Source organism: Corvus hawaiiensis, chromosome 21, assembly GCF_020740725.1.
Source record: "Corvus hawaiiensis isolate bCorHaw1 chromosome 21, bCorHaw1.pri.cur, whole genome shotgun sequence".
NCBI classification, from domain to species: Eukaryota; Metazoa; Chordata; class Aves; order Passeriformes; family Corvidae; genus Corvus; species Corvus hawaiiensis.
Genome location: NC_063233.1, coordinates 2,382,381 through 2,410,233, shown reverse-complemented (window position 1 = coordinate 2,410,233; position 27,853 = coordinate 2,382,381). Strand labels below are relative to the sequence as shown.

The following is a 27,853-nucleotide window of genomic DNA, read 5'->3' as shown; positions in this document are numbered from 1 at the left end:
GGGGGATGCTCGGCAGCAAAGAGCTCGTGGATTTTTAGGAAACGAAGCAGTCATGGGATGCCCTGATATCCACCGGAGCACTCTGGCTTTTTGCAGGGGGATTCCAACACCTGGATGCTGCTGGAAGCCACGCTGTGTGGCTTTAGGTGACAAGGTGGGGGTCTTGGAGGTCTTTTCCAACCTGAGTGGCTTCGTGGTTCCGTGTGTGGTGCTGGCACTGCCCCATCCTGACCCCAGCTCCATTGGAGCTGAGCTGGGGGAAGGCTGAGCCCCACACCAGGGGCACTCAGCCTCTGGCCTTTTTTGGCATTAAACTTCCAGCCCCGTTTTCCTCACTCTGAACCACAGATGTTTAATTTTAGGCTGGCAGATGTTTCACTCCTGGCTGAGATCTGAGGCGAAGGCAAGATAGGGGTATTTATAAACCAGTAATATTTTTCCTATACTAATTCCAGATTACCTCCCTGTATAAATAGGTCACAAATCAAATGGCTACATTTCAGTACGTTGGTATAAATGTACTATTTGGGAAATGTAAACTCCCCCCGTTGGGACTCTGTGATGGATCTATCCCGTGGTGCTTGCGTGTGTCCTCTGGTACAGGTTTACATCTGCAGCAGATGCTGGTGATGCTGAGGCTGTGGAGGGAAGATATTTTTGGGATGGTCCCACTGCCAGCAGAAAACAGGCTGATGGGAGAGAAATGTTGTTAAAATATTGCTGCTTGAAAAGAGACTTCTCGCCATGTAGGGAACAGGGGAGAATCGTCCTTGTGTTTGCATCCGTGGTGGAGCAGGTGGATTCTCAAGCCTTTTCTTCAGGGCTTGAGATGTGTGGTTTCATGTTGGGAATCTGTAAACATCGATTTTTTGGGTGAGGCTCCATCACTCTGATGTTTCTGTGTCTCCAAATCCCATTCCTGAACCAGAAACAGTTGTTTCTTACCCACAGGAGCATCTTGAAATTTACGGGCGGTTTGGAGAACCCAGACTGGTGGGAGCTGGGGGTTCATGACTCATTTTGAAGCCCTGGTGTTTGGATTGTCAGGAACTAAGGAGATAAGTGAGTGCTGGAGCCAGGTGCATGTCCAGCAATTCCCAGGCACTCACCTGAGCAGCCCATCCCCAGTGTGGGCCCAGCAAATCTGGCCCCAAACACCTCAGGTGGGATGTGCAACCATTCAATGTCACCAAACCATCGTGGGCTCAGCACTAAGGTGCTGTAAGGGACCTCTGGGGTGGGCAGTGTGTTTTAGGGATAAGGAAGACATGTGCCCCAGCATCATGCACAGCCTGGAGCCATGAAGCATGGACCAGTGAGTTAGTTTGAGGCTGTTTCTTGAGGCAGAAAATCCAGGAAAATGGGTATTTCCCATTCTGCACCACCTGTTGCGGCTGCAGCATCCAGCTCAGTTTGGGGTGAAAGCATATATCCAAATAAATAAAATATTCCAGTGTTTGGCTGGCAGCTCTCGTGGCTTCCTCTGTAATGATTTCCTGCCCTTCTCTGCTGGCTGGGAGCTCCTTTCTTGCTCAGGAACAAAACTGTATTTAACAATACTTCCCATTGTTTGCCCTTCCATTCAAAGGGAAGGAGCCGCTGCCCTCTGAAGATACAAATTAATTAGAAGCGAATACTCTCCTGTTCTGTGAAGCAGAAAGGCCAAACAGAGTGGCTTTCTTTGGAGACATGGGACCAAAGTGGCTCTTGTGTCCTGCTCCTTTACATAACCCATTGCTATCTGCTCGATTGAGGTGCCATTGAGAGCCCCAAACCTCTTTTTGTTTGCTTTCGTTAGATTTGTGCTGATGCTTGAATGGCAACTAAGTCCCCCCAAATGATTTGTGGCTGTGTTTAATAAGAGATTTATAGACAGAGAGCCAGCAGGACAGATGTAACCAAAATCCAGCAGCGGGTTGAGTTGCACTCAGTCTTTTTAGCTGAATTTTACTTTGGTTTATGAAGTGTTTGATTTCATTGGAAGAAATAGGAACTTCTCCATTTCTCCTTGTGTAGAAAGTGAAATGTCGTCAGAAGCAGAGAATCCCTTGGAGGCAGGAGTGTCCCCAACCTGTCCTGAAAAGCTGCTGTTCTTTCAGGAAAGAAGTTCGGCACCAACTCCTTCAAAATTTCTTCAGGGAGGGAGAACGAACACAGTGCTCGTGCCGATCTCTCTCTTCCCTGCCTCGTTAGTGCTACTGTAAGATCCCTTTGGCCCCCAAATCTGGGGTTTCATGGAATGCTTGCCTGTGGAAGGTGGTAGAGCAGGTGGGTTTGTCCTTGTCCACTGCAGCTGTTTCCACTTGGATGTTGTAGGTGACAAGGCTTGAGGAAGACTCTTCATGGAAAAGGGAGGAGGACTCAAGACTGAGGTTTCCCTCCTCCCTTCACAGCAATGACTGGGTCACAGGCTGCTCTGAACTCCATCTCATTTGACTGCAACTACATTCCCTGGAAACCTACAGCCCTTATATCACTCAAAAAACACCTGGAGGCCTCTAATCCGAGAGTCCATGCAGGATTCAGCTTCCCTTGACCAGCTCCACTAGTTTTTGGGTGGTGATGGATACTGTGGGTGCTTTTGACCTGGGTCATTGGTTAAAGTAAAAATGAAATATTAAAAATTCAGTTTTAATAATGGCAGAGCCCTGTGCTGGGGTGGGACTGTGTGGTCACATACACAGCTCCTAAGGGGCGTGTATTTAATTTTACCTCTGAGTAAAATTTTACCTCTGGGAGCTGACTGAGGTCTCCCTTCCTCCCCTCAAGCTGCCCTGCCTTGCCCTGCAGAGCCAAAAAGCTGGGGACAGACAGCAGAGTAGGCCTGGTTCCTCCATACCCGCTGTCCCTCTGCCTTTGGTTTCCTTAAGCTGGTAAATATCCGTATTTAATTGAATATGCTTTGCTTAGCACTCTTCGAAAGCCTCAAAATACAGCTGCTCTTTGAGATCCTCCCTCAGTGGGAGTTGACCCCCATCTCCAATGGGATCTTGGATCTGGGTGCTTGGGAGTGCTGGGAATATTGCACTTGGGAATGTCAGTGGCACAGGTTTTGCACAGATAATGGGGCTGTGATGGCACGAGGAGTTTAAAAACACCCTGGGAGTTGTTCTGCTGCTGTTGGGTCCTTACTCAGTGAAAGAAATGCTGCTCTCCCTGAGCAAGGGGCATCCTCCTGGTATTCCAGAATCCCTCCTGGCATTCCTCAGGGCAAGAGGGAGCCGTGAGGGTGGGGATGCTCCCGCAGGCTGCGATAGGATGCCACGGCCCAGCACGGCACCGCGGGCATGTCCTACTTAGAACACTGCTCCCTTTGTCCCCGAGCCATCGCCCTCAGTTACTGCAGCAACAAGTCTGCAAAACTTGTTATTTTATCTGCAGAGAGGAAAAGTGGCCCCCAGAACTCCGGAATAATCGCAGGAAAAGACACCTCTGGAGCAGGAGACATTTAAGAGTTCAGAAACGCTCATTGCTGGGGTTTCTGCTTCTCTCAGTGTTCACAGATACTGAAGCACAGAGCTGGGTTTGGGTTTGTACGTGGCACTTACCACGTTATCAAACAGTTTTGGGGAAAAAAGGTGGATCATGGTAGAGCTGGGCTGCAGTTCAGCCCTGGAACTGCTCCCACCATATCCTGAAGTTGATGTGCACAGTCAGCCCTCATTGCTGTCAAAAATTGTCGTTTTAAGCAATCCGGTGGTCTTGGACTGTAAATGTGCTTTAGAAACGAATCCTCAGCGTGCCCACAAGACCCAGATTTGGAGGTGCTGGCAGGTACTGGCAGGACAGCCCAGTATTTCCAGCTTTTGCATGTTACTGGTTGCTACTGGGGCAGTGGTGGACTCTGGGGATGGTGCATTGGGGTGTTTTGGTTTTGAAGCCACATCTTAATAATATTTTTTGGCTTGTTGGTTGGGGTGTCTCTTGTTACTGAGAGGAAAAGCTGTGCTGCAGAAGGCAGAGGAAGAGAAGGTGGGCTGGAGGTGGCTGGTGGGTGCAGCCTCAGGAGAGGCTCTGGTGATCTTTCTCAGAGCAGAGGCATCTGCAGGGTCTGGATTTTAACTTCAGCAGGAAAAACCATCAAGAGAAGTAGTGATGGGACTGCTGCAGGTGTTCATCAAACTGGGGCAATTTACTGCCAGTTTAGAACCCCCTGCTGAAGTTCCTGCCCTTGTCCTGGGGGTGTTTGGGGCAGCAGCTCCGTGTGCTGCGCTTGTGGAGCGATGCCAGCTGGGCAGAGATGTCCATTTTCACAAATGATTAACTTAGGAGAAGTTAAAGCATAATTAGATTCTAAGAGTCCCTCTTGCAGAACCTGAGACTGCCATGGTGGGGGAGACCAGGGGATTTTTCCAGGCTTTCAGGTGGCACCTGCCCTGCGGCCGGACGTGGCTGGACATCTGGAGGGGGGAAATACTTCCAACTGCTGCATGAAAAAGTCCAAGTCTGACCTTCTGTCAGTGTTGTGCCTGAAAATCAGTTATTTTAATGGTTTTCCCTTTTAATTTTGAAGTTGCCCAAGAGAAGCCAGAGCAGATCCCGCTGGAGAACCGCTCCTGTGTCCTGATCCGACGGGATCTGGTCGCTCTCCCAGCCAGTCTCATCAGTCAGATCGGATACCGCTGCCACCCAAAACTCTACTCGGAGGGAGATCCTGGAGAAAAACTCGAGCTGGTTGCAGGTAAGTTTTCTTTAGAATCCCTTTGGATTGCTGCTGGTTTCCTCCTGGAATTGTGTTCTCCCATCTTGCTGGAGTCGTGCATCTTGTGTGACCTTGCTGTGTCTTTCTGGATTATTCGTCACCAATCATCTTTTGAAAAGTTCTGAGTTTCCTTTAATTTGCTGATAGAAAAATGTGTCATTAACAGGATTTATTCAATTGAATTAATTTAGCATTTTAATTGAATTCTGCAGCTTGTGTTCTTCCTGCTCGGTGTGGCTGCAGCGAGTGTGTTTTCATTTAGAATCACAGATCTAAAAACCCAGCAAGCCCCCCCCCCCAAAAAAAATTACCACATTATAGGACTTACAAAGCAAAGGAGATAAAATTTGTGTCAGTGAACAAGCTCTGAAAAACCTGTAAAAGTTCCTTTAACACTTTACTAAGCAGTCAAGGGCTGCAGCAGGAAGAGAAGGAATTGTGTTTGGTCGTTTCTTCTGTCTTTTTTGGGGGGAATTTACAATACTGAGAGAATTTACTCCTTCTCTGTGAAGGATTTCTGGCCAGTGGGAAGTGGAAGATGGTGCTTTTTAGCTTCTGATCACAGTGTAGAGCTTGATGAAGAGTGAAATCAGGTGGCTGTGCCAGCCCAGGCACCCCCAGCACTGCACAGAAAGTATTTAACTGGAGTGACCAGGTCAAATTCCAGTGGAAGTAATCATATTCTGGTTTTAGAAGTTCCCCCCAGCTTGGGTTTTTTCCCTTGGTTGTAGCTGCATGGAGATGACTGGGCAGGACATCTCAGACCTGCCCCCAGGTGGGGAGGTTTAATTAATCCCTGCAAAGCCCTGGGTCCAGAAAGGACATGTGGCAGCACAGTCCATCCAAATCAGTTCTTCCCTTCCAGTCATTTCTCTCTCGGTGAGGAGCATGATTTCATTTTCAGTCTGTAGAAGGAATCAGGATTTCAGGGGATGCCCACAAAGGCTTCCAGCTGATGGAGGACAGGACTCTGATGGAAGGCAAAGCACAGCGTACAACCACAAGTATTTATTTTGTATCTGGAATATTAATTTTGTACCAATTTCCATTTAATGTGAGACTTCTTAAAGCCATCAAGTGGTGCAGGTTATTTTCACAGTGAGAGCTGCAAATTGGCTTGAGGCAACTCTGCTTGATTTACATTTTTCAATCTGGAAAAAGAGTAGATTAATATCACTAACTGATAGCAGCTGCCTGGTTATCTTTCATTTATTGAAGTGAAGTACCCCTCGGTGGTGGCTGCTGTTTGCTCTGATGCCTTATCTCTTAAAATACAAAATAAACCCCCCTAATTCCTGTCTCAAACCTGGGGAGACCTGGAGGGGGAGCTTGATCCTGTGGGGAAAGTTTTCCTCAACTCTCCAAGTGGGAGTGTTTTCCTTTTGTCTCTGCTTTTTCATGCCACAATTGATTCAGCAAACTTGAGCAGCCCTCTCTGAAAGGGTCTTGAACAAGGCTTGTGGTCACCACAGCACATCTGAGGGAGGGACTGAGGCTGTTAGTCAAAAAAAAAAAACAAAAAACCCTCATTCCATGGAAGAGAATGCAAGGAAAATTCCTGGTGAGACGTGGCCCGGCTCAGAGATCCGGAGTGATGCTGGATCCTGGGGCAGGATGAGCTTCCTGGGCTGCCCCTGTTGCCAGGGAAGGTGCAGAGGGTCAGGCTCAGAGGCTGCCCTGAGCTCCAGCTCCATCCTGAGGTTCAGGTACCATCATCTTCCCTGGAAATTCAGGAGGAGATATTATTTCTCCAGTAGATGTTTTTGTATCTTGAGAACAGAGTGTGTTCTGGATCCAGATATGACCCATTATTTAATCTTAATTAAAAGCAAATACAGAAACCCTCTCATGTAACAGAATGCCTGAGAAATTGGATAACCTCTCCCTGGAAGCGATGCCAAGGCAGGAGCTGTTTGGTCTATGAGCAGAGTAAAAGGTTTGATATAAAAACTGCTGTAAAGCACTGCCAGACCGCTGGATGTGTGTCCAGCTGCTTTGCAGGGGCTCCTTTCTCTTCCAGAAAACATCCTTAAAGGCAGCATGTTCAAAGGCAGCAGTTCCTGTGCATGAGAAGGAAAATTCCCTGCTCATCAGAGGTATCTGGAGGTGATGGGCTGGGGTTTTGGAAGCAGTTAGATCTGTAACCAAGTGCCTCTTCTGTGCTAGATGAGCTTTTTCTTTCATATCCAGCTCTGTGTTCTACAGTCTTGCACCGGAAAAAAAAAAGAAAGGCCAAATGGATTGGGGTTTTCTCCCTTCAGAAAGAATAAATAATCTGAGCTGTATGTATAAAATCACAGTGCAAGCCTTGCACTGCATGCATTGGTGAGAAAACAAGAATCCTTTCATTTGATTCCCACAGACTTCCTTTCTGTACAGATAAAATTACAAGTTGGTATTGCCTGGGACTTGCCAAGGCCCCAAGGATTCGTTAGGATTTTCCAGAAATCCCACTCCCCTTGTTGCAGCAGGGGAAGAACAGGTTCCCACTGCATCAGGACCGGCCAGTGAGGAGGAGCTGTTGGTGGCTCAGGGGTGGCTCTGTGGGTGTGTCAGGGGTTAATTTTGGATTCTCCCTCCACCCTTGCAGGCTCAGGCGTTTACATCACGCGGGGGCAGCTGATGAATTGCCATTTATGTGCTGGCGTCAAACACAAGGTGCTGCTGAGACGTCTCCTGGCCACCTTCTTCGATCGGTACGTCCGGTCCCGCTGCTCCTCGTGCTCTCCCCAGGGATTCATTCCCTTCATTTCCCGGGGATTTAACGCTGTGTCACGAGTGCTTCATCCTCTGCACTCACTTCTGTGCATTTTCTTCATGATGCTTGAACACTTTATTCCATTTCCATGCACATTTCCCATTCCTTGCCTTAAAATCCTGGCGATCCCTCTGCCAGAACCTGAAGGGAGGAGGGCAGGGCAGTGGCTGTCCCCTGGGTCCCCTCTCCAAGGACCTTCCTCTGCCTTCCCCACAGGAACACCCTTGCCAACAGCTGTGGAACTGGAATCCGGTCCTCCACGAGTGATCCCAGCAGGAAGCCCTTGGACAGCAGGGTCCTGAATGCAGTCAAATGTAAGGAGAGGGATATTCTGCTGCTGGGGTGGAACAGCAGGGCCCAGACCCATCTCTGTTGTGTGATAATGGTGGGATTAGGTTGTAGGAAAATCAATTTGTTTTTTAGTTTGCATCATTTTTTGATTGCCCACAGAAGCTGTGGGTGGGCTCTGCTCTCCATCAGCCACTGCCCCTGCAGTCACTGTGGGTACCTGGGGTGTTTTGGGACAGGAGGTGCTGGAGAGGGAGGAGCTGAGGGTTGGAGGAAACCCTGAGGGATGCAGAAAGTCTGTTTGCCATGGGCTTCATATGCAGTGGAAATCACTGTGTTCTCTCACCCTGGCTGAATTCTGGGCAGAAAATCTTTTGTGTAAATATTACTGGGCTGGAAAACAAAACTAAGGAACTTTTAAAATTTAGTTTTAAGATTTGGAAGAGAAGTCTTTCCCCTCCCTAATTGTTAACTCCAGGAGCCTTCCAGCTGCCCTGGGAGATCTGTGGCATGTGGGGAAAAGGGATAAGAGGGCAGACATTCAGTAACGTGGTTGAACATGGTGAAGTCAGCTCCCCATTAGCAGTTTCATCCTGGAGAGTCCCAAGTCTGGACCTTCCAGCCGTGGTCCTTCCTGAGTGGGGGCTGGAAAGGCATGGCTGTCATGTGCCAGGATATAGGGGGTGGGTTCCTGCTGCCTGGATTTCTCCCTGTGCACAAGCTTTAGCTGACAGTTATTCACCGTGGCAGTTCCTTGGATGCTGCTCCATAACATCAGGTGCTTGGCTCCCGCAGAGGAGCAGGGCACGAGGGATTGCAGGGCTCCTGCAGCTCCCAGCTCCTGCTGGATCCCGGTGGATGTGCCAGCACAAGGGTGTTGGAGCAGCCAGGCTGCTGGGCCGTGCAGGGGTGGCACGAGGAGAGGAACAGGGAGAGGACAATCCCTCAGGTGTCCCCTCAGCTCCGACATTTCCCACGGCACTGTGGGTTTAGGAGCCATCAGTGGAGCTGCTGCTGAGGAGTTTGTGGGACCTTTTCTGTGTCCACCTCTGGTTTGGCCATTGCCACATGCTGTGGTTGTGGGTACCAGCTCTGGGGCTCCCCATGGAGTGAGGGGCCCTTCTCCAGCCCCCTTCCTCTGCCACCTGGGATGTTCATGCCTTCTGCTTTTATCCCTTCCTGGCTTGTGTCTGCAGCTGAGGAGCCTTGTCTGTGTGTGTCTCCTCGGAGAGCTCAGGCCCGTGGGTGAAGCTCCGCTCCCACCTGGGAGGCTGGGATCACTCTGTGCCACCTTTGTGCCGCTCCCTCTGAAGCCTCAGCTCTGTGTCTCCCTGTCTTTGCAGTGTATTGTCAGAATTTTGCCCCGAGCTTTAAGGAGAGCGAGATGAACGTGATCGCGGCCGACATGTGCACCAACGCGCGGCGCGTCCGCAAGCGCTGGCTGCCCAAGATCAAATCCATGCTGCCCGAGGGGATGGAGATGTACCGCACCGTCATGGGCTCCTCCACAAACACTGTCCCCCTGGAGCCCGAGTTCCAGCCCAACACTGCTCAGGTCTTCGAGCAGCGGATCTATGCAGAGAGGAGGAGCGACTCGGGGACTATAGTAGCCTTGAGAACTAACACAGTGAATGTAGAGCTGAGCAATGGATCCAACCAGTCCTTCGAGCAGAGCGAGGATGCCGAAGGCGCCGGCTCTGTGATCCAGGAGGCAGCTGCCACAGATGCCATGGCATCGGAAACCCAAAGCACTCCGCAACCTTTTGAACAAGGTTCGGGCTCCTCCAGCCGGCCCGAAACCCCCGTGAGAAGACAAGATGGTACTTATGGAGGGACTTTATAAAGAGAGCAAACATTTCATGACCTATAAGGGATCTGTAATACTAAAGCTGCTTGCATGCATTACTAATACAAAACAAAAAATGTGATCAAGCCACTTACCTACTGAACTGCTACTGTTGCCTGAAAAAAATGTGATTTTTATTCTGCTTGTATTTAAAATTTATGAAGGAAATAATCGCATTCGTTATACTGTAAACGACTAGGTCTGTGGCGACCTACTTAAAAAAATATTGGGCTCCTTTTTTGATATTCCTGAGGTTAGTCTATAAGATTGTAGCTTTTTCTTTTTTTTTTTTCTTCCTTTCCTCTTTTTTTTGTTGTTTTTTTTTTGTTTGTTTGTTTGTTTTAAGAAGGGGAGGAGAAAAGCTAGCCACCCCCCACCCACCACCACCCCGTCATCACCCCATCCATCACTCAGCTCAGAAGTAAAGCCATCGTTAACCTTGTCCTCTAAGGAGAGTTTTGTCACTGAACAGGAAAGCGAGGTGTGTTCGGGTGCAGGTGCTGTGACTGGCCGTGTTTGTCTCGGGAAGGGCTCGAGCCAAGTGGGATGGGCTGGGGGAAATCGTGACAGTGATCGTGACCAGATCCCTCTGGTGTCAGGGGGAGCCCTGGCTGTGGGTGCCCGGCGCTGGTGGGGACTCGGTGCTGTTGTCCCGGGGAGTTTCCTCTGGCTCCCGGGAGCAGGGATGAGTCTGCTGGAGTTGAGGCTGGCACGTGTCGGGAGGACTGCGTGGGATGCAGGTGGAGAGCCTGGCCGCTGTCGTGGCTGTGGTCTGGTTTTTGCCCAATACGGCTGGGTTTGGGTTTGGTTTCTCTCTCCCTTCCTCTCTCCCTCCCAGCGACTCCTTTTCCTTTGCTTCTCCGTGTTTGCACCTTCACGTCCCCGCTCCTGGGCGGCCGGGCCCTGTCACCCCTCTGCACCCCAGGGCATGCAGGTCCTGGGGCACCTCCTGGGAGGGGAGGACCCTCCCCTCAGTGCCTGTGAGGGGATTTAGGGAGGAATCTCAGCATGGAGAGTTGTTCTTGCTCCAAAGGACACGGAGCTGGGAGCTTTTGGTGTTGGCTCCCGGCAGCATCTGCACCGGAGGCAGAGCTCAGTGCATGCAGAGCTCACCCTCTGCCCCCTCCCTCCTCCCCAGGCCAACCAGGCTCTCGCTTTTTAATAATGTGGAGTGCATTGGACGCAAAAATTAAAAGAACAAATGAGCTTTGTGCCCTTCTGTGAAGAGGTTTTGGGCAGGAGGAAGCGCTTTGCCTCCTGCTCACCCTCCTGCAGCCCCTTCTGGGGAAAACCCAATGTGGAGTTATTTATCTTTATTTCTGTTGTTGCAGGCTGATGTCCCCAGGCTGTGGTGGCTTTGGTGACCTCGGGATGGGACTTGTAGGTGTCCCTGGAGCCTGATGGGCAGCAGGTACCTGCTCTGTCCCGCGCCTTTACAAACCCCAAAGTGACGCGAATCTGTCCCGCAGACCCGGCTCCAGCGGGACTCTGCGGCTTCCCCCGGAGTGCTGGGGCCAGGCTGGGGGTCCCCCGGGGGTGGCACTGCTGAAGTGCCCCCAAGGGATGGGGGACAGCGACGTGAAAGCCACGTTTGGCTTTTTCCTTTTTTTCTTTCCTTTTTTAATGATGATTATTTTTACTGTGACTTAACGACCTGCTTTAATGACACTTGCAATGTGCAGCTTGTTCTTTAACACATTTGGAACTAGGAACAAGGTGCACAAAGAGTCACTTTTTGGCTGCTGTGGCTGTGCTCCTCTTTTCTTTCCTGCTTTGGTTCCCTAATCCAGACAGCGCTTTGCTCAGGGTTTTCTTCCTTCTTTGTATTTCCATTGGGAAAGGGGGAGCGGGGAGAGGATAACCCAACTTTTGGCCATTTGTTTGTTTTCTTTGATACTTGAAGCAGTTTTTTGCATCGTAAATAATGAGGCTGCCCAGCCTGTGCCACTGCTCCTGACACAACAAATCAGCGATGGGGGGTCCTGCCCCACGTTGGGGTTTGGCACAACTTTTTGGGGGGGACTGTGATGCCCCAGACCAGGTGTTGGGGGCTGGTGCAGGTGCAGAGGTGTGGGATGCTTCGGAGAAGTGGGAATGAGCACGGCTCTATTTGCACTTTACCCACATCACTGAACAAACCCGGGGACCACGGGCTGAGGTCAGGGGGGGCTTTGTCCCCAGCCATCCCCAGGGACACGGAGCAATCCGGTTCCTTGGCCCTGGGGTGTCCCCATGCCCCCGGGAGCAGCTGCTGGAAGGCAGCTCAGCCAGCTCAGTGGGGCTCAGGTTTGACTGAGGACCCTCCTGATCCCCGAAACTTTGGGTTTGCCAAAAGTTTGAGGCAAGCTGGGAGCGGCTCCGGGTGTCGGAGATCAAAAGTCGTCCCTTGTGTGTGTGTCTGTATGCATATATATATATAAATATAGAGAGAAAAGATATTGCAGAGGATTCCTCCTGCTCCTTTTTGGCACTTGCTGGGGGTGGGGAGCAGGCTGAGCCCCCCAGCTGGGGCTGCACTTGGCTGTGGGATTAATTCTGGACCAAACCTGTTCCCAGACAGCCGGCGGGGCCACCGGGGGGGCAGCAGCAGAGTACTTGAATGGCTTAGGACAGAGAGTCTGGAGAGAGTCAAGTTGCACAGTGAAAATATATATTTTTATACCTAGCACAACTTCCTGTATATTTTGGGGGTTTTTTCTTTCTTTTTTTTTCTTTCCTTTTTTTTTTTTTTTTTTCCTGATTTGGGTTTGTTTTATTGATTATTATTATTATTATTATTATTAGGAAGGCAAACTTCTAAAATGTGAAGGGCGTTGGGTTTTTCCTTATCTGGTAGATGAGGGCAAGCATTTTGCACTAATGTTTCCTGTGTGTGGAGGATTAATGATATGTTTGAAAATGTTATATGGTAATGATTGTATTCTTCCGAGAAAAAAAAACCAACAAAAAAAGCAAAAAAAAAAAAAAAATAACCCCTTAAAACTGAATGTAAGGTGAGAACAGAGCAGTCCATCGATTGTATGCGGCTTTCCTGAGTGCCTTAGAATTTTTTGATCATTTTTTTTCCAAGGAAAACAGATTAAGAAGATCAGATCATAACCGACTCCTTCCTCCTCTTTGTTTACGACACTATTTTAAATTCTAGAATTTGGGGCTGCTTTATAATGTGAATAGGAAACTGCATTCATCTAGGTCTGACAGTGTAAAATCAGAGCATCAGTATTTATGGTATGTCTGCACCTTTATTCTTATGCTTGACTATTAGCAATATTACCTGTATATTCTATATCTAAAGTTATACCAAGCACCTTTAACGAGCGCAGAGTGTAAAAGCACCCGAGTTCCCCGCAGCTGCCATAGTGTAGGACCAGCTCCTCTCCTCCTCGTTAGCGCTAATTAAACACCGCTTTGCCGAGGGGCTGCATGACCCTCTGCCCCCCCGGGCTGGCAGTGACCCCCGGTGTCCCACGGGCCGGTGACATTCCCGACCTTTCCCGGCGATGAGGGCAGAGGGATGTCCCCAGCAGGAGCTGGCAGCGGCTCCTTGGGGCCACCTCCATGGTGGAATCCTTGGAACTGTGATTTCCCTCTCGAAATTCCCCGGAGGACACGGGGCCAGCGGTGAGGCCACCGCGCTCCGGGGCTCCGAGGGGTCCGAGCCCAGCCAGCGCCCCAAAACTGGAACTGCCCCCAGGCTTTGGGGAGCAGAGAGCCCTCCGTGGTGTCACCAGGGGCTGCCCCCAGCCCTTGTCCCCCGGGGTTGTGCTCAGATCCCTCGTTTCTCTGGAAGTGGCTCGCTGCGAGTGGAGAAGGACCCGTGGGAGGCCGGGATGAGCCCCGGAGTGTCCCCAGCTGTCCCCCCAGCCCCCATGGCCAGCCCGCAGCCATCCCGGGATCCACCTGCTGTTCCAAGTGTTCCTGCTCTCCAAACCATGCTGGGAGCGAGCGAGGGGGCGAGTGGGACACACTCACATTGGAAACCCCTGCAGTCCTCCTTGAGTTTCTTCCACTGTTAAAAAAGCGTTTTGCACACACACAAAAAAACAAAAAAAAACAACAAAAAAAAAAATCGTGATTTTTATGTCAAGGTTAAAAAGAAAAAAAAAAAAAAAAGCCAAAACTTGCAATACTATTTTTAGCAGACAAGAATAAAGAAAAAAAATAATTAATAAATAATAATTAAAAAAAACCAACTGAGTATAAATGTATAAATATTTTTGACTTGAACATTTGGATGGCACTTGATTCAAATAGAACATTAATCCTTTGGACAGAATGTTTGGGGAAAAAAAAGGACTTAAAGTACAAGGTTGTTTTTAAAGCGTCTTCATAGGGTATTAAGTAGTACTGTAATTCATGACTGTTAAAAATACTTTCTGTGCTGTAAGGAAATCTCACAGTACCACTGAATTATGTTCCTCAACTGTCTCAGCCACGAACGATGCTAGCTTCTTTTTTTTTTTTTTTAAATTTTATTTTTATTTTATTTTATTTTTTATCGTGCATTATTCACTAGTATTTATGTGCTCTTACTCTGTATAGTTCAGACTGTTATTTTGTAGCCATGGCTGACACGATATATCAGTAACTAAAAAAAAAAAGAGAGAAAAGATGAAGACCCCCGAGCTGGAACTGTGCTCATAGCTGTTTTCATATGACAAAAAAATCCATTTAAAAAAAAAAAAAGAAAAAACCAAACAAAAAAAAAACCAACCCAATGTGATCATTAATTGTAAAACGCTTTGTAAAATTCACATTTACAAAATAATAAAGTAAATTACAATTAAAAGGTTTCCTTTGCTCTGTTTTCTGTCTTTCTGGGTGGTGGGTAGTGTTAAGCAGGGGGTTGTTAATAGGTGCTCAGTCTCCACTTCAAGGTATGAAAGAACCCCCAGATTTGGCTAGTTGAAGGGTTTTGCACAAATTTGGGGGGTTTTGAGTTCCCTGCACTGCCCTGGGCCCTCCCCCCACCTCACCTGATGTGGTTTGAGCATCTTTTGGCTTTTTTCCCTGGACACATCACACCCTCCCTCCATCCACCCTTACTGCTTATAAAAGCTAATGTTTATTGTTATCATTATTTTAAATTGAATTTGCAGCCTCCCCAAATCAACGCTCAGGGCTTTGCCAGAGAGTGGGGCTGAGACTGGAGGATGCGCCAGCAGCCAAAATCCATCGCTTTCCCACTCTGCTGGGAGCTTCCCACCTCTTCATCATGGAAAAACCTCACCCAGGCTCCGAAAACGGGCAGGAGGGCTCCTGCCACCCACCCATGGACACGTGTGATGAGTTTGCCGGGTCTCAGAGGGCATCTCGAGGCCCTGGTGCAGAGTCAGGAGGCTCAGGGAGATGCAGCATCGGTGGCTGCGTCGCCATCCCTGCTCCGGGGTGAGGGACCGACGCCAACAGGGAAGATGCTCCGGAGCACCGGGAGGTCCAAGCGGTGCCCCAGGGCTCCTGGCTCTGCCCAGGATGGGGCTGTCGTGGGCGTTGACATTGTCTTTAGGATGGGGAGGGGGGGAAAGGTTCCAAAGCCAGAGAGGCTGAGCTGGAGCGGGGTCCCAGGGAGGGCTGGGGGTGTCGGAGCAGGGTGGGCTGTGACGAGGGTGGTAATTCTCCTCTCTGTAATTTTTGCCTTTTTTTTTTCCCCAACCCAATTGGCCATAAAATTGCTGAGAAGCTGCATTTCCTCAGCTTAGCAAAATAGAAGTGCCCAAAACCACTTGCATTTGGGGTTTCATTTAATCTCATCTCGCTGAAAAGGAAAAACACAGAAACTTGGATGCTCGCGTACGGCGCATTCCGCCGCGTTATATAAACCATTTCAAACTGATTTATTCTAAATGAGTTGTTATAATCAGAATTTTCCTTATGAGCAGCTTTCTTGCAAACGTCAGTATTTCAGGGGGGAAGAAAGAAAAAAACAAAACCCCAACCCCATCGTACGCCCGCTCCAATATTTCAAACTGATTACTTCTAAACACCAGCGCTAAAATTAGGTCTTTGGTGTGCGGTATTGTCAGAGTGGGTGTATTATGATCTGCAGAGAGTATAAAAAGATAAATGAGTTATTTAACCAAGTAAACGACGTTGCTGTAGAAATGTGCTGAGGGAAAATGTGCAGGGCGGGTTGGCTCACACCGTCCGGGGCCCGGGATTGCGGCAGCGACGCGAGGGGAACCGCTGGAGCAGGCATAGAGGGGGATGGAAAGGGGTTTTTCTTTGCATTAATGTTATTATTTTCATTGCTATTGTTATAAAACAGGCGGTTTCCCTCCTGCCTGGGGTGGAGTCGTGGTTTTGGCTGTGTCAAATGAGAGGGAGGTGGCTGAGAGAGGCGATGGGGCGCCCATGGGTGCGCTCTTCCCCAGTCGTTGAAAATGACTGGCTATGGATGTATTCTTAGGACTTACCCTGTGTTGATTTCCTTGGGATCTGCTCCAGAGGGAGAGAGGTTGGAGCACCGCACCTGCTCAAACTCTCTGAATCTGGCTCTTCATTTCCACCCACGCAGTTGGGTGTTACAGGAGCAGGTTGTCCCCAGTGTGGGCCCCCAGGGACACGGTTGGTACTGAGATCAGGGACCACCAGCCCAGGGACAGAAGATGCTGGGCATTGCAGGGGGTGGTCATTGCAGAAGGCGTTGACCATTGCAGATGTTGCTGACCATTGCGATGTTGGCCATTGCGATGTTGGCCACTGCGGTGTTGGTCATTTCATGTGGTAGCCATTGCAGTGCTGGTCATTTCAATTGGCACTGGCCATTGCAGAAGTTGTTGACCATTGCTGAAGGTGTTGGCCATTGCAGGAGTTGGTCACTGCAGGCCTTGGCCACTGCAGGAAATGTTGGTCCTTGCCCTTGCAGCCGGGGATGCCGGCAAAGGGAACAAGAGCTGAGCCCCCGGCGAGGGTGGCTCGTCCCCCTTTCTGCGCGGAGGGCAGCGAGGGCGGGGACGGCAGGAGGCTGCGAGCCCGGGGGTGCCGGGGGTGCCGCCGCTCCCCCTCCTGCCCCGTAGGTGCGAGGGAAGTGCGAGATTGATGCCAGCCAGGCCCCTGGAGCAGCTGCCATAAATCACAGCCCCGCGCCGGCGGCTCCGGAGCACTCCAGGGCTGCTCTTATTTATATGCATCTTTTGCACCGAGCCATTTTATAATCGACTGCGGAGCGGCACTCCAGCGCCGGCGACGGCTCAGATGGATCGTGCAGGACACAAAATACAAATAAAGGGTGAGGAGTAGGGACTGCATCATTCCTGGCGTGCGCCACCGTGCCCGCCGCGCTCCGGGGCCGCTCCGGAGGATTCACGGTGCCACCAGCACATCCATCAGCTCCGGGCAGGGCTGCGGGGGGGCCTTTGGGGTGTGATTGTAGAGTGGCTTAAGGGTAATAATAATGATAGGAATGATAATTCCACGGTGAAGGGATGGCAGGGATGGGTTGGAGTGCCAGCGTGGCGGACGGCCACGTCCTTGGGGTGGTGACAGCGCTGGCACGGTGACAATTCAGACACTCGCTCAGGAAAGCTGCCGAGCATGGGGGGTAATGAGGAGCTGCTCAGGTGAGCCAGGAACTTGAGTTTTGGCCCAGGCGGTGCTGCCTGTGCTGGGGCTGGGATGAGGCAGGGATGGTGTTCTGGTACCCAAATCCCTCGTGGGGGTTCTGGTCCTTGCCAGGTCGGGGCAGGGTCCTGTGGGGCCAACCCTCATCCCTGTGGGGCTCTGGGAGAGGAATTAGATCAGTCCAATTCAGTGACAGGACAAAAAGGGGAGGGAAAAAAAAGGCAGAAATGCCGAGCCACAAACCAAGGCAGATAAATCCAGGAGGGCAATGTAATCTCACTCACCAGGCCTCAGCAGAAGTTACAATACATAACTTACTGCACCTAAAAGCATCTCTAATTTCAGTGCTGTGTGATTCAGCAGGACGCACCAGGCTGCCCTCTGCATCTCCACATTTGATTAGACATTTGTACCAAGACAGAGCTCACGCTTAAAATAACATTACTGGAATGGAGACGGACAAGAGAATTCATTTGAATGGAAATCAATGTGATTAGAAAAGTAAATTACCCACAGTCTATGAGCAGCACGTTGTGGTTCGTAATAGTAATAATAATAATAATAATAATAATAAAAAAAAAAATCAGTGGCAGCAAAGGACCTTAAATGTTTTCATGGAATGGAGCTGACCTGGCAGTGACTGAGCTGTGATCACTTCCCACACGGAAACAGGACTGGATCCCCCAGTCCTTGTGCTGGGACACTGCCAGGCAGAGCTGTCCCAGGTCCCCAGGGACCCCTGTGCCACCAGGAGCCTCTGGAGGGGACGAGCCCGTTCCTGTGCCCTGAAGTGACAGTGTGGGCATGGGGCTGCCGGAACTGGGCACAGCCAAGGGGCTGTAAATGGGTTTGTGTGGCTGGAGGTGCCCTCAGGGCTGTGATTTAATTTACCCCGCGGTGATGCTGGTCTGAACCAACCACTGGAACCAGACTGGGTGTCGCTGCTCCCATTTGGGTGACTCTGGGATCCCAGCACGCCAGGGCGCTGGCCTGGCTGGGCAGGACAGCAGTGTCCCTCCTTTTGTGTCCACCCTCCACTGCCAAGTGCCACCACCGAGGTGACAAAGAGCCAGGGAGGCCATGGGTGCCTGGCAGGAGCCAGGGCAGGACTCCTCCAGGTCCCTCCTCCGTGCCAGCTGCGGTTCCAGGACCCGGCTGAGCTGCACACTTTGCTGAGCTGTGGTGCCTTCTAAATAATCAATTGGTATTTAATTCCCATGTGATAACTGTCTTATTAAATCTAAATTTAATGTGTATTTGGGAAACCCTAATTTAAAGTGTTACTGCATGCACCATCTGGTGTGCTCTCTAAATACAAATGCAATAACATAATTCAGAATTACATCATAAAAGTAAGTTATAAGAGATTAAAATGCACAACTCTGTTCTTCAGTCAAGGCAGCTTTTATGCTTTTACTCCTGACTTAGACACAAATCACAACCAAAACATCCCTACCCTGACTAAGTGATTTTCTGTGGGGATTTTGGGTTTAATGGGGAGCAGGAGAGACAGGAGGGAGGTTGGAAGATCAGGAGCACTGGAGATGTGGAAATGTTGCCCAGAGAAGCTGTGGCTGCCCCTGGAACTGTCCAAGGCCAGGTTGGACGGGGCTTGGAGCAGACTGGGATAGTGGAAGGTGTCCCTGCCCATGGCGGGGGTGACACTGGATGACCTTGAAGGTCCCTTCCAACCCAAACCATTCTGGGTTTCCATTAAACCCTCTGCTCCCTGATGCCAGGGAGGTTCAGGGCTGAGCACAGGGAGACTCAGTGACCCACTGAGCTGCCTTTTGTTGAAAAATCAGTCAAATATAGCCCAGAGTTGGGTGCATCAATGATCTTTTATAGTGGCAGTAAATCTAATATCTTTGCAAAACCCCCTATTTTCTCTCTACGTTGAATGAAACATGAGATCCCTTAATAGAGAGGGAAATTAAAATCTAGTTTTATTGCAGTTCCTGTAACTGGTATCTAAGCTATTAATAATCAATCCATTCTTGCTTAAAAGCCAACATTTATCACCCCAGCTGAGCTGACGGGCACTGGGGGGGAAGTACAATTGACTGCAATTACACTTTGAAAAATGTTATCTGTGCCACTGACCGCTGGGGATGAATGATGAGGTTCCAGCTGTTTCTTGCCTCCTCAGGTTCATTCCCCCAACTTCTATTGTTGGGTGTTTTCACTTCTCCTTGATGCCTTGAGGAAGGAGCTGAGGGGAGGGATCTGTGCTGTCCCAAATTCGTGAGGGTCCTCCTTGCTGTGTCCTGGTGAGTGCAGAGGGACCCCAAACCCTTCCAGGCCCAGCAGTGGGTGCAAGAGTGACTCTAAATCTCTTCTAACAACCCCCCACACAAAAGTTTATTGGTTTTACTCCTGCCCTTTCCAACAGAGAGGAAGAGGCTGGTGCAGGAATTGATTTCCTGGAGTTCCTGGTATTAATGAAGCCGCTGACCGCAGATCTCCCGCAGCAATATCCCTCTCCCCACGATAATTCTCCAGACTCCAAACTTTTCAAATGAGTTTTCGCAGTTTAAAATTAATAATTGTTCTGTCTAGAACAAGGATAATTAAATGCCTGTTCATCCTCATTATTGTCAGCCGTGTGATTTGTTGTTTTCTCCGTAATAAAATTAACCGGTTTAACTAATGGGTGCCAAAACTTGATAATTAAAGCTGAGCAAATAATTTGCAACAAATTATTTACCCAGTGGGTTTGGCGGGGTCCGTGGTGGGTCTGGGGCTGATGGTGAGGGGCTGGGAGCCAATAGTGATGCCCAAACCCACACAGGGCACCCCCTTTTCCTTACAATGGTCATTTTTAAAATGAAAAGTCTTTGATTTTTTTTCTTTCTAAGGAAAGAGGCTCCCTCCATGGGCTTCTGCTCACACCTGGAGCACGAGGCAGGTGCTTCACCAGTGTAGGCTCACCTGTGGATGAAATCCCAGAGGAAAGAGCAGCTGCTCTCAGGTAAATCCCAGTGAGGATGTAGAGGTGGCCAAAAAATGGCAATTCCTGGGGAGCAGAGGAATTAAAATAATGATCCAACAAAAGGAGTTTGGTCAGACAGAATCTTCTAACAAGAATGGACTTTGAAATGATGGTTATTAGCCAGCTTTCATTCCAGCAGCAGTTAAAGAAGCTTTCGAAGGTACCGCAATTAATTTGTAAGTTTATATTACACATTATAACGTGAGGGGCCATTAACGAGGTGCTGACATTAAATTTAATGTACTTGGTGAGTGGGACAGTTTGTCTCTCCCTCCTGGGCGTATTCCCTGCATGTTTGGGGTCTGGCACTGCCGGATTTCTCTGTGGGGGCTGCTGGAGAGGTCGGGGAGGACCCGCCAGCACCCGGGGGTTGTCACTGTGATGCCACACGGGGTCTGGGGGACACTGGGGGACACAAAGCTCTGCCCCCAGCTCCGTGGCACAGCCACCGAGGCTCGGAGGAACACAAGGAGAATGTGGAATGTCTCATACCTATAACTTTAAATTAAAAAAGCAATGTGCTGTTTATTGGCGCTGCCGAGTGTCTCCGGAGCGGGAGGCTCATAAAGATCATATTACAGTACAAGCCATTATGCAAAGAGTTTACTATATATACATTTCTAAATGCTTCAGCAAACAGCAGCCTCCTTATGAGCAGAGCAGGATAACTGGTTCGTTTGGGGTAACAAATGATCCTTGATTTGATTTTAAATGCAATGACAGCAAAATTTATTTCTTATTTAATCACTTGCCAGAGCTGTTGAGGACGGGATGGTATTAAACTGCACAATGCAGCATATGACTACTGAATCAGTTGAAATAGGCATAAGAATATATTATGTTTATAGGATAGAAAAAGATTGTACAGCAATGCATATAACTAGAATGGGTATTTTTGTCATTTATACAGTAGCTTATATCATTATTCCTTCCCGCTTCCAATTTTTCAGTAATAAAAATACAGGGGATGTGATTCTCTTTGCATAAACCAACTTGATTCTTTATTAAATATTTTTATTAATCTGAAGTACTACAAAGCATTTGAGCAGATAAATCAGGCTCCGAATAGTCATTTCCTCTCTGCTATGGCTCTATAAAGTGGATTCATTTATGAGCGTGCACTAGCCGAAAAGAAGGTTTCCATATTCATTAACATGCTCCCTCATGGCTCTGGTTTTTTATCCCACTGGACCATGCAGAGGGGTCCCCAAAAGGAGCAGGTCTTGGAAATCGGCTCTGTGATCCCTGCCTGGTTTTGTGTCCCATTTAACGAGGAATCACGGCTCGGGTACCTCCCACCAGCCCAGCGGGAGGATGCTCGGGGTCTCTCCAGCTCCTCCTCACGCCCAGTTTGGGGACACCAGCGCCTTTGGGGTGATCTGGGGATGCATCCACAGCCCCAGCGTTGTCCCGCATCACCCCGGCCACTCTCCCATAGGATGTGGGGATCCCATGATGCAGCAGAGGGGGATTTGTGGTCCAGCCCCTCCTGGGAGGACGCCCGATACCCTGGGACTCCACTGGAGGCTTTTTGATCCCCTCTGGCCTCTTGCTGCCCCTCCTCTCCCATCACCCCACAGAAAGCACATTTTGGGTGCAGCACCGCCCTCTCGGCCAATCCCCTCCGTGCCCGAGCAGCTCCCAGCCTTCCCGGGGGATGCTCCCGGTGGGAGCGGGTGCGGGGGCAGCTCGGAGCCGGCACGTTCAGCCTCCGACAGCTGACGAGTCACTGAGTCACCGGGGGAAGCTGCGGCGAGGCACAAAGGAATTAAACCTATTTAAAACCCAGCCAGGTGTGCAAACAAGTTTATCCTCTTGTAACAGCTCGCGGGGAACCGCGAGGGCTCCAGAAAGGTTACAGCGGCCACGTGGATGTTTGGGGCTCCTTGGGAGAGGTGACATTTACCACCTGCATTTGGGACTCACCGGGACCCCCGGAGCTGCTGCCTTCACCCAGGGCTGCAATTCCCTGCCCTGAGCCGGGATCAGCCTCATCCTGCCCTTCTCCCCTCCTGCACCCCGGGGCTTTGGCTTTGATTTCAGATTTTCCTGCAGCAGCTGTCTAACATTTGTTTGCTGTTTGGGAACAGGAATTACGTGCAAAAAGCAGGGACTCTCCGGAGCTGCTGCTGGCACAGCCCCACAGCCTGCCATCCCAAAATATTCCTGCCGCTCCAGGTGCCATCTTCAGGGGGATTTAGCCATCCACCTGCCCAGACTGCTGCTTGCTCCTGCCCTGGAGCATTCCTGGATCCCAGCAGGGCTGTGGATGCCCGACGGGTCCAGCACTCGGGGATGAGCCCACCAACACCACCAGGACGTGGATTTTCCCTCCCTCCCTCCCTCATCCCACTGATCACGCTGGAAGAAGGTGAAGCAGGGGTTTGTCCCCACAGGAACAGCTGATTTCACGGCTGGAGTCAATCCAGGGCTGTTTCAGCTCTCCGAGTGCACCGGGGTGTTTTCCATGCTGGGAGCTGCTGGGTCTGCACATAAATCCGCCCTCAGCAGCAACTGTGTCGCAGATGTCCCAGGACGTGAATTTTTTCTCCGGTTTTAGTGCTGGTGTAAAGCTAAATTACGGTCGTTGTCAGCATTAGCAAAAACCACCATCCCCATCCTGCCTGTAAAGCACAGCAGCGGGGCCCGGGGGGCTGCAGAGATGGAGGAGAGGTGGGGCAGCTCCTGTTTTCTGGGAATTACAGGTTTTTGTGGAGCTGGGACCGGTGCTGGTGAGTTTGCCGAGGCCACCAGCATGATGGCAAGAGTGGCGGTGCAGCCACCTCAGCCACGGGAAGCTCTTTCCCATCCCTCCACCTGCCTCTGGAATGTCGCTGCACTCTCAGACCCCGCTCAGGGCCCACGGAGAGGAAGGTGAAGGTGTTTTTGAGCTCCATCCAACCCAAAGCCTCCTGGCACAGCCCAGGTTTGCCATGGACACCTTGGGAAGCACCAGAAGTTGGCAGCTCCACCCCAGAGTGGACGTGGAGCACCGGCCCGTCCCAGGACACGCTGACACCGCTCAGCACGGACTCCGAGCAGCAGAAAAGTTTCACACCTTTGCAAAACGACGCTCAAGAAGGAAATGAGCAGCCAGCAGCTGTAATTGAGATGGATGAAAGGGCGGCTGCCTCCCCCAAGGCGTTCCAGGCACCAGACTTGAGAGGAATATGAAGTGCTGCTGCTCTCCAAAGATCGCCACGCTGCCGCTGAATTATTAATGAGCAGGAATGATTTCATATTTAATCTAAAGACTATTAATTACACTGCAGAAGAGCAACACACCATCCTGGGAGCCCCTCTCGCCAACTGAATCATTTAGTGGTGCCCCATATTTTACCTCAGTGTGAGGGCAGGTGGGGAGACCCCTCCTGCCTGAGCAGACAGTGGTGGCCCAAGGGGTGGTGTTGAGGACCCACCCCAACCTCTGAACCCCCCAGCCTGGGCAGAGAGGGATTATTTAGGGTCCCTTGGGGCTGGGGGCAGCGCTGTCCCTCTGTCCCAGCCTCACTCAGAGCCCAGCAGCAGCCCCAGCTGTGGCAACACTGAAGACAGATGTTTATTTGTCCGGGCTTATTTGCTGATCAGTGTTACAGTGATCCAAGATGATCATTAAAAAGTGAAATGGGCTGTTTAATAATGATGCTGGGAGCACGCAGTGTGCCTCGAATTACGAGGGTGTTTAAGCATGAGCCCAATTAAGTCCCTCGCATCCCTACAGAATTACCCCAGTTGTGCAAACGATTAGGCAAACTCCAGGCTTCTCGTACTCACAGGCAATCCTGGAGCCTGGCACTCTGCTAGAGACCCATTTCTGTCCTGAAGCTAAATTAAAATCCTATTGTGCCAGTGCTGCTAATATTTCCTGCTCTTGTTTCCAACAATTAAATTGTGACATTCTGCCAAAACATACAAGGAAACGAGAAAATGCTCTTGATCAGCTGGAAGGAGAAGGCAAATCGTCCCAGCTGCCTCCTGCCACCCAGGTGCCACAGTGACAGGCGCAGGTTAAGCAGCACCTGATGGATGAGGCAGTGGCTGCTGGATGCGGGGATTCATGGTTCTCTGTGGGAAGTGGGACTTTGGAACTTTAGATCCGAAGTTGAAAGGTTTTTCTTCTCAGTTTAGGGAAGGAATTTGGGAACTGCATCCATGCAGTGCCAAAAAGGGGAATGATGATGGGTTTGTGTGGCAAGGGTTTGGGGGCGGAGGGTTACGGAGGTGGCAGTGATGGAGCAGCTTTTGGTGGCACCTGGAGCCCAGCTGGGGTCACCCCACCACAGGAAGGACTTGAGGGACAATTCCCAGCCCTGCTGTGTCCCCAGCACCACCAGAGGCCTGATCCCGCCGCCCTCCTCACACAGGTACTGCACATCCTTTTAAATGCTCCCCTGAATTCTAATTCTCTTCTCCCCCTTGGTCTGCTCCCCCCAGCACTCCTCAGGGTGGCACAGCTGGGTCCCTGCCCCACACCGCCTGCAAACCCCCAAAGTGACCCCACAGTGCCCTCAGAGCGATGTCCCCCTGCTTGGTGTGGGCTGTGGCTGCTCTTGGGCAGGAAAGAGCTGATGGGGACCCCGAGGGTGTTGGGGACACTACAGTGGGACAAGGAGGGACTGGCATCTGCAGAGCTGTGGTGGGAGCAAGTTAACTGGTGGAGGAGAAAGAGGGGATAAAAAAAAAAAAGCTGTTTAAGAAGGAAATGGCTGTTTGGTCATGGCTTACAAGTTGGTACTTAGAAATTCCATGAATTTTAAAATAAAGACATCGTGAGATTTGAACTTTCTTTTGAATCCTCACAAACTGCAGTGCCTAATACCTTCCCTGGCCATCAAGGAGCTGTGCTGGGAAGCAGAGAGAGCTAAGTACTACACTGATAGAGCAGTTAAACACCGTAATGGAATTGTGTTTGGAGAGGCTGCAAAGCCAGGTAGAGAGCCCATACATAAACAAGGCCATTACCAGCCAGGGTAAGTGGTGATAGAATTTCATGAATATCCCCACAAAAAGCTTTGTATATTTATAACAACCTGCAGAGTCGTTTTGAACACAGTCAGGGGCCTTTCAGAGTGGCTCTGGAGTTAAATTGTACAATAGATCTGCGTCCCTGCACCAGGATATCGGCTCCAGGCAAAGCTGGATGGGCAAAGGGATCCCTGACTGGGCACCCTCCTGGGGTGCTGTGGGTCCTGAAGCAATGCTGGCAATTTGGTGGTTACTGCCCACAGAGTCCTCCAGCTTCCAACTTAAAACACCCTTTTCAGAAAGGTTTTTAAGCTGATTTTTCTGTTTGCAGGCAGGGGAAGCAGAAGGGCACTGCTTCCCAGCCGGGATGGGAAAGGGAGCAGGAGGAGAGGCTACTCCTCTGCTGGCTGACTGGAGAAGTTGTCAAAGGGCAAGAGACAGAAGTTTCCACGTCTGAGGAAAAGGAGAAATGAATCTGGGAGCCATCAGACCTGAAAGATCGGGATGGGGCTCTGCAGGAGCTGCGCAGAGAAGACTCGGAGCCCAGGTGGGAGCGAGGGCACAGCTGAGATCCCAAACTGGGGCTGTGGGACACAGACAGGTCCTGCTGCTCCCCGGGGCTGCTCTGCCGCTGATGCTACACCAATCCCACAGCATTCCTGGGACAGCCTGTCCAACACAAGGAGAACACGTGTGCGCTGCCAGAGCCCCAAAACCTCTCCACAAGAAACCCACTCTCTCCACCTCTGCAGCTGGAGAACAGCAAAGCAAACTCGTGAGCGTATTTATCGCTTTAATTTGAATAAATAGCTGCTTTAAACTTAGGAAAACTTTGCTCTGCAGCTCTTGCAAAACCTGAAACCAAGTGATAGGCACAGCTCGGGCACGAGCCGTAATAAAATGCTAATTGCAATTCATAAATTACGTTGGGATGCCTGGGGATGTTGAAGCTCCTGGATGAAGTGTAGCATTCAATTTATCCTGTGCACGCTGCCGACAGTGCTGCCAGCCTCCTTCTTGTCCCCCTGTGTTGTTTTGTCATCTCTGTACTATCACCAATTCATCACAAAGGCAACTGAACTCGCCGATGTCCACCCACCGAGTGACTTTGTCTTTGCTACTCTATGACTTCTAAATTAAATTGTCAAAACACATTAGTGAGAAAAATATCGTGAAGGGGAAGTTCTTTACCCTTTTCTCTCAGCTGAAGAGAGAACGGGTTTGATTTGGAGAAAACATGTCTGCTTCATTATCCCTCCCGTTATCATATTTCTTCCCTCAGAAGCAGCAGGAAAAGAGTCGATACACAAGTCTTGGATGACATGATGGAGCATCCCACAGGAGTTGTCTCGATAAATTCTGAGATTGCCCAGGAAAAGCTGGGGGGGGTGTGTGTAATTTTCACTCTCTTTTATTCCTCCCACTCTCAGACAATTTAAAAGAGATTACGGGGTTTGCTGGTGTGGATTTCCCCAAGCTGGATGTTCCCACTCTGCCAGCACCGGTTGGTTTGGAATCAGCTCCTTGGAGAGAAGAAATGAGCCCAGGAATGGGACTGTGGAGGGCACAGGTCCTGCTCCCACACCTCTGCTCTTTGAATCCCAGAATGGTTTGGGTTGGAAGGGACCTTCAAGCTCATCCAGTGCCACCCCTGCCATGGGCAGGGGCACCTCCCACTATCCCAGGGTGCTCCAAGCCCCATCCAACCTGGCCTTGGACACTTCCAGGGACTGGGCCTCCCTGGGCAACCTGTGCCAGGGCCTCCCCACCCTCACAGGGAAGGATTCCTTCCTCATATCCCATCTAACCCTACCCTCTGGCAGTTTGAAGCCATTCCCCCTTGTCCTGGCACCCCATCCCTTGTGAAAATTCTCTTTTCATGTTCCTTGTCAGCTCCCTGGTATTTTGTTTCCTGCAGGAATCAGCACTAATAATGAGCTGCTCTCCCTCTATTTCCCTGCACTAACAGGGGGTGTTTGAGTGTTGTGGGCTCTGTGCCCCCTCCCCTGGCTCTGCTGTCCCCCCATAACCGGGGTAGAGCCCTGGCCAAGGTTGGGGAGCAGAGAAGGATCCTGCTGCTGCATGCAACCACGGAAAATAATTCCCCCGGGGATGTGAAACAAGAGGAGCCTTTCCTTGAAGGGAAAGAGCTGTTGATTCCCCCTTTCCTCATTCCCACGTTGGTCTCTGGGCATAATGGATCAGCCATAAAAAGCAAGTAACACATTGTGCACTCATTCTTTTGGCTTCGGACAATAGCAACGTAATAGACACATATTGTTTATTTATTCTGCTGTAGAGCAAGGCAAGGAGGCAGTGCCCAATGTTTAGATGGGGTATTTTTAAATGCTCCCATTCCCTGGGCCCTTATGATGCATTAGCCATCAGTAGTCAAATTGCCTCATATTTGCAATTTTATGGGTTCATTTTATCAAGCACACAGGAGCTGCATTCAAAGCACGGAAATAAAGTATTCCACTTTTGTTAGGCAAGTGCTGCTTCAACGCAAGAGATGGCCAGAAAGCAGAAATCTTTTTTTTTTCCCCTGCCTCAGCTGCAGATTCATCTCCAGATACTGCTTCTCCTTCGCAGCAGCGACTGCTCAGAGCCTCTTGATGGCTGTGGAAGGTCCTGGGCACACCAAGAGCTCCACACCCCTGGATTTATCCCGCTGGGAGATCACCCCCTGCTCCCTGGCTGGTTTAAAAGAATTCCCAGCAAAGCCCTATCCTTGTTGTCCCC

General features: G+C 50.3%; 1 protein-coding gene and 1 long non-coding RNA gene across 6 annotated transcripts in view; both read left to right on the top strand.

Moving 5' to 3' along the window:
- Positions 1–12,576, top strand: part of NACC2 (NACC family member 2) — a 52,067-nt gene extending 39,491 nt beyond the window's left edge. For all 5 annotated transcript variants that reach the window (XM_048325358.1, XM_048325361.1, XM_048325360.1 and 2 more), the window contains exons 3-6: positions 4,514–4,681; positions 7,293–7,398; positions 7,677–7,774; positions 9,092–12,576. In XM_048325358.1, coding sequence (XP_048181315.1) covers positions 4,514–4,681; positions 7,293–7,398; positions 7,677–7,774; positions 9,092–9,591 — 872 coding nt within the window. In that variant the 3' untranslated portion in view covers positions 9,592–12,576. The remainder of the gene's footprint in view (positions 1–4,513; positions 4,682–7,292; positions 7,399–7,676; positions 7,775–9,091) is intronic.
- Positions 12,577–16,667: 4,091 nt separating this feature from the next.
- Positions 16,668–19,722, top strand: LOC125336550. Its single transcript, XR_007207798.1, has 3 exons — positions 16,668–16,822; positions 19,304–19,424; positions 19,547–19,722. It is a non-coding gene; the product is annotated as an uncharacterized LOC125336550 (long non-coding RNA).
- The last annotated feature ends 8,131 nt before the right edge of the window (positions 19,723–27,853 follow it).